This window comes from Amblyomma mixtum, chromosome 4 (assembly GCF_055824585.1).
Source record: "Amblyomma mixtum isolate Tamu chromosome 4, ASM5582458v1, whole genome shotgun sequence".
NCBI lineage: Eukaryota > Metazoa > Arthropoda > Arachnida > Ixodida > Ixodidae > Amblyomma > Amblyomma mixtum.
The window spans coordinates 144,363,091-144,375,510 of NC_143015.1; the positions used below are offsets into that span (position 1 = coordinate 144,363,091).

Sequence of the window (12,420 nt, forward strand, 5' to 3'; positions counted from 1 at the left end):
GGATTTCCGGAAAATTTTACGACTGAAAATGTTCTTTCTTTTAATTGCTGTATTTTCAAAATCTGCAGAAGGAAAAAAGGGCAGACATAGGGACTTTTTGGGTCAAAGAGTATTCGAATATGGCGTGGAGCATCACAGATTTGACTGCAATTTTAGCGGAAAAATCGGTCATTGTGGGCAAGGGTTAAGGCCCGAGCGCCTACTACTGGGCCAGCTGTGGAATCTCCTTAGGGTTATTGTTCTTCCTTCGCAGAGCATCTTTTTCGTGGAGGCAACCTTTGGGTACAATGGAGCCAGCTTCCAGTACCCTATGTGGACCTACGCCGTCACGGCGTGGCTTTATCTCGTGCAGCTCAGTTGCATCCCGGTGTTTGCCATTGTCTTCATGAACGAAACTGGTTTGGTGAGTGAAGTAATGAGTCTATTAGGGCACGATAAGCTAAGAGCTCCCAGTGTAGAAAACCCAGTGTCGTAGAAATGTATCCAATTAGACGCTTCGCTGGACCATAACTTCTGAGCATGTGTTAATACCAGTACAGCGTTTGTTGTCTGTTTGTTCGCTATCCCATCCGTGGCGCTTTTAGAGAGTAATTCTGAATGCACTTTAATAAACCCTGCATGCTCTGTCTGTGATTTTCATTGACGTTTACAATTAAAGAATGAGGCGGTGAATGCACTTTAAAGGAGGCTCTTCAAACAATGGTACCCTCCAACTGGTTGCGATCAACCTGTCGACGTCACGGCACTTGTTGGAGCCATTGATTACAGGGAGCCCTTTGAACACCATCTCCTTCTGAGTTGAGTGCTTGAGTAGCATGCAGCTATGAAAACCTGATCACTGCTTACCACCAGCTTCTCTCTTCAATCAAGTGGAGCATATAAGTGTTCTTTTCCGGTAATGAAAGGAGTCAAACATTACGCTGTTAGAACATGGCTGTAGACCCTCCTTAAGGCATAACATATCTAAAAAAACAAAAAATAGCGCAGGACGATGGAGTCAATCACAGCAATGCGGTCTTGTCGCCTCCTATCTCAGTGCTTTTTTTTTTTTTTGGGGGGGGGGGGGGGGGGAGGTTTCCTCGGGTACATTGCGAATTTCATTCACGACCTAAAATTCAAAGAAGCTGCCGTACCTAGTTTTCATAACCTTAACAAATAAAATGTAATGCAACATATACAAAAGTTCACTCAGAGGAAGTTTAAAAAGCACGTATCCTGCTCGAAATACATACTGCGATATAATGACTGCGCTTGCCTAGACAGCGATAACTCCTGTTGTCGAAACGTTGACAGGAGTAAGGCTCCCCCTGGCACTTGATTTTGTTCTTTAATGTCTCATGATGCAGTTCTTCTCAAATTAAGCATTATATCAGCTCGACTACGGCATACACGAATATATAGACATAATAACAAACTGCTGTGAAGAATTGTTCCAGCGCAAAATAAACAACATTGAGCCACAGTGAATTTTTTAACAGTACAGGCTAAAAACTTTGCCGACGCATTTTCTCACGTCCAGCTCTCTCTGACTGCACCCAGTTTCAACCATTTCACACCTGATAAAGTCCGACACTTGCACGGAGGAGATAAGTGCCCCTAAAAAACGCTGGAGATATTTGAAACCGGTACATTTCGAGCAGTAAGGCGATCTGACCCAAGGCCACCCTATGCACAACAGTCGTCATGTTCGTGGATAGTGCTAAATCCATGCATGGCAGTCTGGAAGGCGTGAACACAAGCAGCAGCAGACGGTTGTCAGGAAACCTGCTAGTGCTTAGCTGCAATTTTTCGGTCAACATGGCTGCTTCTGTAGATATTACCTGCATGTCTTGTTAGCAGATTTCAGCCACTGAAAACTTGTACACAAACCTGGCGCTGACTTTACGGGCCATACATAAGCAGACCGCCGAACTAATATCGATGAAAACTGCGAACTTACCGTCACTCTTTCATGTTGCTGTCGTCTTCCACACTTTTTCTCACCACTTTTCTGCAACCATGATTGACGCAGTGTGGCCGAATGCCGTAACTATCAGCTAGCGGCGATATTTATCTCATCGAAAAAAAAAGTGTCACGCTTAAGCTCGAAACACAACCGCGCCAAGGCCCATTTCGCCTGCGATTGTACAAGTGACTGCATAAATTGTGTATTAGTTTTATGTCAAGACCAGAATACAATCTAGGTGCAAAACAATACAAAAGTTTCATGTTTTCTCGCGCATTAACAAGTTTAGGATCTTATTGGGGACGCTTCATTCTAGTGAGGAGCCAGAAACAGTGGAGATGAATTCGGTGGGAAAAGGGTAGTGCCCACTATCTCCTCCGTACGGAGGGATCGCAGGTCAATTTTTTGCTAGCAAAAGCTCCACGGTAGCAATCGCGATAAACAGCGCCTTCCCTCTCCCGTCGACAGAATATGAGGGACTGCCTGGTCCCTCTGCCCGCCTGGGTTCCAGCCGCCTGGGACCAGGTCATGGTGTACAGGCAGCTCATGGTCTTGGAAGGAATGGACACCGAGGCCCGCCAGAAGCCCCCAGAAGGACAACGGCCGAAGGCGAAGGTGCTTCGCGTTTCAGTGTTTAGCTGTTCTGTGTTAAATATTTCTGGATAAAAATCATGCACTATTGACGCAGACCGATTTGAATTGGTCTTCAATGCCCTTTCAATCACAACTGAACAACACGTGCTAACACCCCAAAAGAACACTGTCCAGCTTTCCTGAACATATGGAACCAGCGCCATCGGTTATGCTCAAGCAATGAACACCGCTTAACTCAACAGGGATATTTTAAACATTTAATTTGAAGAAAACTGGAGAGTCCCGAGAGACTCAACGCGAACATGGTGAATATCATTGGCCGATTCTTCCTCACCGCTGCAAACTCTGAGCTATAAACTGCTTCCTGCATTCGCATTAACTATTTCCGACGGCCATAGGAAATCAATGGCATATACGATAAATTCAAAATTCCCGCTCAATTTGAATGCTTAGTGCTACTGGGCACGTGGGTGCAGCCGTGCAAACTAGAATTGTTTGTTCAGATTGTCAAAGCTTTTTTTCGCACCTCGCTTTTCCAGTGCTTAAAACATGGCTTTTAGGGTGTTTCTCTAAGTGATGAAAAGAAAAAAAATGTTTGGACCCATCTGAACTGAGGTTTTGGTCATCACATAAAAATGTTTGCAGGTACTCCGTCGGGTGGCAGTGAAGAAGAGCGAGAGTTCCTCGTCGAGTAGCGAGGTTCTCGGCAGCCCTGATCTGTTCGTGGCCATCCACACGATTCCGAGCCCCGATTCGGGCAGCCTCGGCTCACCACGCAATCAGGCGGGCAATGCCGGCCCCAGCGGAGTCCCCGACTCTGGCACTGTCCACGTGTCTCGACGGCTGAGCTCCATCAGGCGGTCCATGTTGCGCCCCAAGGAGCCCATCGCGGATGACGTCTCGTCGGAGGTAACGAAGAGCTCCCGACCCGTGGCAGCCTCCGTGGAAACATCAGGTAACGAACCTCCCGACAATCGGCCTCACAAGACAGGCTCAGACCGGGGAACGTCGTTAGTCGAGGTCCCGTACACACCCGAAGTGCCGTGTACAGCCGACAACCAGGTGGACATCGCAACCTTACCAGCGCCAGATCCTCAACTGGCACCGGTTGCTGCAGACATTGCTTACAAGCTTCAAGAGGACAAGCTATCAGGAAAAATGCAAGATGCTGCCGTCGCATTGCAAAATGACCAAGCTAAACGCGACTCCAAGGACAGTCGGGCCCAGAAAACGGTTTCCGAGAGCAAGCTGTCGAATAAGTATAGCCTGACCAAGAATGTTGCCGTTAAGCCTGAACGGAAGCCGGGAACTGTGTCACAGGGCAGCGGCGCTTCTGTGCCAAACCTGGCAGGCATGCAGGAGCTACTTCCAGTAGAACACGGCATTACCGCTGCAGCGGATCTTCCTTCTAAGCCCGACGCAGGGAAGACTGCGGGCTGTTTACAGGAGGAGCCCAAGGAAGCGTTAAAACGGCTGAAGGTAAAATTTCTTTTCATTCTTTTGGTCGCAGCTTGATGTTAAGGATGGTTCTTTTGTTTACTTTGGTCCATTCGGGTTGTATAATGAGCGCGCATGTTATTTGTTGTCTTAAATATAGACAAGTTCCGATCGATAAGAACAAATTTTTTTTCTTCCTTTGCCAAAACAATTTTTCTACAAGAGCAACTACGGTCGCGCGAAATTGGGTTAATTACGTGTGCTATGGTCTCAAGAAAGCAATGCTTCTCGTTGATTCTGTCGGACAACCGACTTCTGTTACGACTTATGTCACTGGACAAACTGCGCAAGAGTGTCCTCATAATAAATGAGCATGTGTCGGGGCATGCCTCGCAAGGAAATGTTTGCTACTAATGCTTTTCTCGTGGTACCCTGTGCAGGAAGGAGTCGTACTAAGGCGGAAGCGCCGAAAGCACAGGAAGGCGGCCTCAGCTCCACATGCAGTCCACGCTGAATCACAAGACGACGCCAGAGTACCGGCCGTAGGCAGCCCGGAAAGCGACTCTGCTCGTCACACGGTCATCGTACGCGCTCCTTCCGTGTCCACCATCGACAAGTCTACAGCGTTCCGCTCTGTGCTGCGGAACCTACTCCTGAGACCGGAGGAGCGCGCCAATGTGTTGCAGCGAACCGGAAAGGTTACCTCCAGCGAAGCTGCTCCGAAGGGGCGCATCTTAGCGTCCTCACCCTGGTTTTCGCTCGACAGCCGACGGACAGCGCCCTCAACCGGGGTCGGTCCTCAAGAGACAACCGCTGTCAAGACGAGGCCTGGGCAGGGACTCTACATTCCTGAACGAGAGGGCGCTACTTCCGGAGGTGGTGGCATCTCTGTTGGGATGAGGGGCAGCAATGCGTCGCTGCATAGCGGGAAACCGACAGTCGCTGAGCCTCAGGCCAAGGATAATGCACCCTCGCAACGCGGCAGACGACAAGCAAGAAGGAAGTTGAAGGCTGACGACTCTAAACGGAAGGTCTCGGTCGTCGGTTCGGTCCAGGAACACCAGAACCAGAAGAAATCTTCAGTGCCTTCTATTCCGGACAGTTCTAGAAATAAGCCTCCGGGAAGCCAAGCAGAGTTGGCATTTCACGCTTCCGGCACTCAAGCGCCAGGAGAAGCTCCCAAAGAAACGCGCCCACAGTTATCGACGCTTGTGTCGACGCGCTCTAAGCACTCTAAACGTGCAGATACAGACGGTGGGAAGACTGCTCGTGAACCGAGGAAATCCGCCGATGACGAAAAGGACAAGGACGGACGACAGAAACGTAATCGTGCGGAAACATGACCATTCTAAAAGCGCCCAATGCCGGGAACGCAGGCTACATATGACGTAGACTGCGGGAGTTGCAGTCCAACGTGGCGTTTAATGCTCGTAGCCTAAAGCTTGAGAATTGTACTCTAGTGGAGAACTCTGCATTGTTCTATTGTCCGTGTGACGAGAGTCTGAACGGCCTGAGATTAGTACAAGGTGCTGCAAAGCACCCGACAGAGAAATTAAAACCTGGAGACAAGGAAGGTCACACTTCTTGAAAGTGGCTTTAGTCGGTTCTAAGCATGCGTCTCACGCAAATTGGCTTCTGTGCACAAAACAGTGCAAATATGCTGCGCATGCAAGTGCTCGTTACGGAGCATCAATCATAGTGCTTGGTTCGAGATTCTTATATGGCTGCATAAAGCAAGATTGCACATAAATGCGCTCCTCCGTGTTTATATGCAGGTTTTGAAAGTCAGCAATACTTTAATACGTGGGCCCATGGCACGAGATATTGACTCAGCAGTGGTTTGTTGATGAGGAAATCCTAAGCCACATTTCTAGCATGTCTCGGGGCAGGGCAGGAATACGGATGGTGCTCGCATACGGGGCCTACATTTGTTGTTGTTGTTGTTGTCTTAGTGGCGTGGCACATACCCACGACGGGAGATAGGCCAGGGTACATTGGCACTGCTTTTTTTTTGTCAGAACAAGGCATGTGCAGACCCTTAGCTAAATCTAAGACCACCGAAGTTAATGAAATGCTGCGGAGCGCTTGGTCAAGCAATAAAATTTTCATAAGAAGTACAATTCTCTCGGCCTGGTGCTGGGCTCTTCTGGGGCGAAATGCTTGGAAGGGGGCCTGCGAGGTCTCTGTGAAAGTGGAGATTGCCCGTAAACGAGCGAAACAGCGAGTTATTGAAATAAAAGCGACAGGTGTAACGTTAGAAGACCAAAAGAGGGCAGAGTGGTTGAGGGAACCAACGCGGGTTAACATCGTAGTCTGAATCGAGGAATAGGCATGGGCAGGGCGTGTAATCCGAAGACAAGATAACTGCTGCTCTTGAAGGGTAATTCGGCGGATTCCAAGAGAATCAGAGTAGCAAGAGTAGATTTTAATTACTTAATTTAAATTTTTATTAAAGTTTAATTATTATTTATTTCAAAGTCTTTCCAACGATTGTATCGAACAGCTAAAACTGCCATAAAAAACCAATCGGGAACACTTTTCACAATGCAAATCCATGAATACAAAAAAAAAGACTGTCATTGGGTGTTCTGCGGATATATTGATTGTTATAGTCAAATCTTCCATATTATTAAAAAACTGGGTACATAAATGCTTTCTCGTCGAAAAATGCTTTTGTCCAGAATTGCTGTGTAGGATTCAAGCACAAATCTTGTTATTCAATAAAAGGTTGTGTCGCTGTGGTTCTTTAGCTTCTTTTTCTTTTTTCAGGAAAAATAAGTGACGATAGTACGTTATAACAAAAGAAAGCTGAGGCGCATTCCTATCAAAGGACGCCCTCGAGTCAACGGCAGCGACTGGTTCTCAAGACGCCATAATTAATCCTTTGGAGGAAATCGCAGGTGACTGGTAGGTAGCGTCGGGAAATAGGATTAACGGTGACGTCATAGGATTCGGTCGACGCCATTGGCCTAAACATATTTCTGCAATTAGGGGAATACGGTTTCAGTTTCAAGCTAAAGAGAAAGAAAAACGCATCAGTTTTGTGCTCCATATTATGCGCATACACTTGCTCGAATGTTGCGAGGCCCAATTGCTCCACCATGCACTTGAACCAGGTTATTCGACCCGTAACGGCGAATTGTTAGTAAACTACGATGCTTCACTCGAATTTACAGTAATTATTAGAAAGATTTGGAGATCGTCAGCATAATTATCTCAAAATGCAAGGTCACGAATAAAGCAGGGCTGAAAAGAGAAAAACTTCGAGTACCCCCCGTGCGAAGAATGAACCTGCCTCTCAATGCGGCAACAGAGTGCTTCAAAAAAAAAATTGGCTGTGTTTTAGCTCTGACTAAACCTAGTCGAGTAGCGATAAACTCATGGCTGCGTTTAGGCTTCGCTTGTAGTTAGACCTGTTATTAAACCTAGTGGTTTCCGTTCCGGTTCGCGTTCGGCACGCTCCTCCCGAGTCTCTTCAGCGCGCTGTCTCCCCTTCATTTCTACGGCAATCCCTGGCCTCCTTCAGGCTGGCCGACTTCTCGCCATCCCGAGTTGCCCGAGAATTGAGGCCCGCGGTGCGACGTCACACAGAGGGCGCGGCGAGCGCCCATCGGAAGGAGCGGTGGCCGCGCGGCGACCGCGACGAGCCCAGTTGCCCGAGGATCGAGGGCCGTGGTGTGACGTCACAGTGCGACCACGACTCAAAGTGCGGCGACGGCGAAGAGGCGAAAACCTGGCGTATTGTAGCTATCGCTACAAAAGTAGTAGCCCCCATTCCGGGAAAAGGGAGAAGAAGGTCGGCAGCAAAAGGAAGGGTACGGTGACTATACACTCTGGGTGTACATCTCTAATTCACCATTTATTTATTTATTTATTTATTTATTTATTTACCCTCAGGGCCGTTAGGCGTTTCAGAGCGCAGTGGGAATAACATGCAAGTACAAAGAACAAAACAGCAGCTAGAAAAATTGAATATAGTTACAGCACACATTGGTATAAAATCAATAAACAGAATTAACAACAGGCAGCATTACACAAAACAAAACACAAAAGAAAACAGCAGCTAATAAATTAACAAACTTATAGACACATACTTATATAAAATTAATAACAGCGTTACGAAATGCAGCAGTATCAGTAATTACAGCAATATTGTGGGGAAGGTGATTCCAGCTGACACAAGTTCTGGGTATGAATGAATCGTGAAAACATCTTGTACGACAAGGAGGGATCCAAACTTTGTGACGGTGATCAATGCGTGCTGAAATATAGGGTGGTCTTTTTAGTAACTTCTCTTCAAGATAAGGATTATGATAAATTTTGTGAAAAGTACATAATGAAGCTATTGACCTGCGATGGAAAAGAAGCTGTAGGGAAAGGTTAGCTTTCATGGCAGTTACACTACTAGTACGATGATAGTTGGAAAGTATGAAGCGACAACCGCGGTTTTGAATAAGTCAGAAATGAGAGATTCGACCCCAGGGTTCCACACCGATGAAGCATATTCCAATTTAGAGCGGACCAATGTTTTGTAAAGTAATAGTTTTAATGAACTCGGTGCACATGAAAAATTTCTGTGAAGGTATCCAAGCATGCGATTGGCGTTATTTGTAATGTAGTCACCATGAGTTTTCCAAGACAGGTTAGAAGAGACGTGAACACCCAGATATTTATAAGACGACACAGTTTCAAGAGTGATGCCATTAATGCAGTAGGTAGAGGGTGTATTAGATAGACGAGAAATGGGCAAATGCTTGCATTTAGTAATGTTTAGCTTCATATTCCGCAGGTTACACCAATCCAGTACCTTGTTAATATCTGACTGAAGAACAAATACATCATTATCATCATTAATTTCGCGGTAAATAACACAATCATCGGCAAAAAGACAAATGGAAGACGATATATTAGTTGGTAAGTCGTTTATATAAATGAGAAAGAGGAGGGGCCCAAGAACGGACCCCTGAGGCACGCCAGAGCAAACAGGAGAGGAATCTGAATAGACGTTATTTGCTGTTACGAACTGACTTCGGTTTGAAAGAAAACAATGATGGAAATATGATAGGAATAAAAAAATTGCCGACGATTACGTTACTTCCTAATGCGAAATTCAAGCGCAGCTAACCAGCTGTCTTCCCTTTTCCCACCCACCCTGCCATCCTTGAACAATTCCCTGATGTCCTACGCTTTCCCCTAACATTCTATCCGAGGAAACCTACTTCACAACCTCCTAATTCCGCCTTTACCCCATCGCACCCTTAACTACCTGCACCGAACTTACACAGCCACTCGCCTTCCTCAAACCATGCTCGTCAAGGAAATCACAGTTGTGTTTGAACTGGCCAAAGGAAAATCATCTGCACCAGCATGACCCTATAAGTTGAGTGTTCATGCTTAATTTCGGGCCCACAACGTTTATGTAATATTGCTACCCAGCAGCACCTTTTCAAGTAGCGCTTGAAGCTCAAACTGTAAAACATGACTTTGAGCTACTGACTCATATTGGAGTAAGCCGCTACAGCTGGGGGGCTGAAAATGCTGCGCACAAATTCTTCATCGTTTTCATCTTCCCCTGTAACAGCGGCGCTCATTAAGGAGAATGGCATTGAAGGCAAAACGTTTAACATTTGGACCTCTGTATAGTGTGCATGGTGTGAATATCTGATAAGCGTGCGGCTCTTGTTACGAACTCCGTGGTTGGAGTCCCTATTTCAAGATTCCATGGCCGAAACTCCTACGGTGGCCCTGTTTACGAGCCATTTCTGGCCCTCAGGGCCTCCGTTGAGCACAGCCCACTGGTTAGGGTTGGTGAAAGGTTATGCCATGAGATGTGGCCAAAAAATGGGAGAAAATCAACCCTGCATGGCCATGGAATGCATTTCTACATTCCATAGCCTGGACGCCAAGAAAGAAAAGCGGGCGAGGAGTATTTACTGCTGCCAATAGATGCTAAATCAGACACTTATCGAAGCCGTATCTTAGAGCTCATAGTTTCCACACCCCTGCCAACAAAATAGAACAGAGAGCTGTTTTTCCTACACATAACCTCGGCACGATAGGAATAGCGAGAATTTATTGAAGATTTCCTGATTTTACTCATTGACGCGCTTCAGCAGCACTTCCAGGTCATCGTGCAGCTCCAGAGTTTGCAGCCAGGCCTTCCACTCGAATTCAGTAGCCAGAATTATCCTTTGCCTTGCGCTCCAGGGTCAGCATACAGGTACATTCCAGGGTCAGCATAATTTTAAATTAACAAATGTCTTGCACGTGGTCAGACTATTTCCTAGAACCTCACATAAGTATATTGTCGCTCCTTGCACCCTTCCCACGTCATATCTTCCACCACATTTCCGGCCTTGTCACCCTCTCCCTTTGTTCACCTTTTTCTTTTTTTCTTTTTTTTTCTCTTCTTTTTCTCCTAATCCCCTGCTACCAGTTCTCGGAAACCATGACACTCCTGTTACCCCCTCCGCCCCCACTTTTTGACTTTCTCTGAACACGAGCCATTTCCCCCCCCCCCCCCTGCCTTGTCCTTCCTTGGAAATGCCCCCTTCCTTTCTCCTTCCGGTGCCAGCCCCCCCTTTTTTTTTCTCATTTCCCTGTACCACGCTGACTAATCCTTTTATCTGAGTTTTGCAGGTTCACCCAGCGCCCCCCCCCCCCTCCGTCGCAGCCCCTTCAAAGCCTTTTGTTCATTACACACCCCCCGGATATAAGTTGTTCCACTATTGCAGCCTAAGGAATCATGATTCACCTCCCCTCCCCTTCCTGACACGCATCCCCTCCCACACCACTTTCCTTCCCCACCCCCGGGGCCTTCCTCCTCGGAGCGAAGGCCCTATTTAATCCCTGCCGATGATGAACGCTTTGCCCAGACGAAGACAAGTCCCCTTGTCGAAACGTTGGCTCTAGCAACCTGAGGTTTTCCCCTCCCTTGTTCATTTTGTGATCGCCAAGGACCATCTACCGCACCCTCTCTCTACCATGCTCCTGAACATTGTTAGTTAGTTAGTTATATGGGGTTTTATGGCGCATAAGCAACTATGGCTATCATGCGCCAAACACAAGGTTAGATGATGTTATGTTAAGTGTATAAAGGTTACATTATAACAGGTTTAAAACATTGGCTTTCTTTAGAAACTTACAAACAAGTGAAAACTCTACAAGTGTCTGCTCGCCTAAAAGCAATGCGGGATGAAATGGAATCTGTTGATTGTAAAATACAGTAAAAAACTTTCTCCTAAGTTCTTCGAGATGGGAACAAGAAATTAAAATGTGATTAACTGTGCGCTCCTCACCACACATTTCACACACAGGTTTGTCTTTTTTTGTTAATAAGAAGTTATGGGTGATGTGTGTGTGACCTATGCGTAAACGACATAAAATTACTTCGATAAAATGCTCTTTATGGCGGCATGATTTTCATTCTTTTAAAATGGGCTTTATGGTATGCAGCTTGTTGTGTCCTTCATTTTCCCAAGAAGCTTGCCACTTGGCTCTCAGTCTGCTATGCACTAACTTCATGTAATCCCTAGGAGGCAAATTCACATTTTTTATTTCCATGGTTCTGGCATGAACAGCACACATGTCGGCTCTCTCATTGTCCCTAATACCAACGTGACTGGGAACCCAGCAGAATTTTATAACATGTTTTTTGTGCTGTGACCTTTACTATATTGTGTATGATGCTCCCTATCAGTGGCTCCATGGCATTTTTGGAGTTTAATGCTGTAAGGACGCTCAGTGAATCTGTATAAATGATGCTGTTTTTGATGTTTTCATTTGTTATTTTCTGTACCGCAACACTAATGGCATAACACTCAGCGGTGAACACTGTAGCACATGAGGGCAGTCGCACTGCATTTTCATTTTTTCCTTGTATTACTGCGCTTCCTACATGAGCATGAGTTTTTGACCCATCAGTATAAAAGGCAGTATAATTTCTGTATTTTTGTTGTAGTGCTAGATATTCTTGTATTATATGGTCGTGTGGTGTACAGGTTTTGCTGAGGCGTGTTAGTGTGACGTCACACACTGTGGGGAGAGTGTACCACGGTGGTAGCGCTTCGTGTCTTGGGGCAATATTTTTGATTTCGTTTAGTATGTTCAGAGTTTGACATTTTTCTTCGAAGCGCAAGAGCAACGGCTTAATCGCATGGGGCTTGTTGTTGAAGAGTATTCGGGATGGGCATTTCGTCACAATTGGGTAACAGAGATGTTTGGGCTGAGAAAGGATTTTGAGGATGTATGTACAAGTTAGTGCAGTTCTTCGATCTTCTAAGGAAGGTTCATTAGTTTCCACATACAGACTTGCTATTGGTGAAGTTCTGTAAGCACCGGAAGACAACCTTAAACCAAGATTGTGGACAGGATCCAGTCGTTTTATGTAGGACGGTCTTGCTGAGCCATATACTATGGACCCATAGTCTAACTTAGAGCGAACC

The 12,420-nt window shown here is 46.2% G+C and overlaps 2 protein-coding genes across 9 annotated transcripts in view; both read left to right on the forward strand.

The window, feature by feature from the left end:
- Positions 1–12,420, forward strand: part of LOC149348587 (uncharacterized) — a 176,909-nt gene that overhangs the window by 88,062 nt on the left and 76,427 nt on the right. The window lies entirely within an intron of this gene.
- On the forward strand, positions 120–5,324 carry LOC149348593 (uncharacterized). Its single transcript, XM_089586067.1, has 5 exons — positions 120–173; positions 254–403; positions 2,414–2,560; positions 3,185–4,018; positions 4,417–5,324. The coding sequence occupies exons 1-5, from the start codon at positions 120–122 to the stop codon at positions 5,317–5,319; spliced, it is 2,088 nt and encodes a 695-aa protein (XP_089442193.1). The 3' UTR covers positions 5,320–5,324.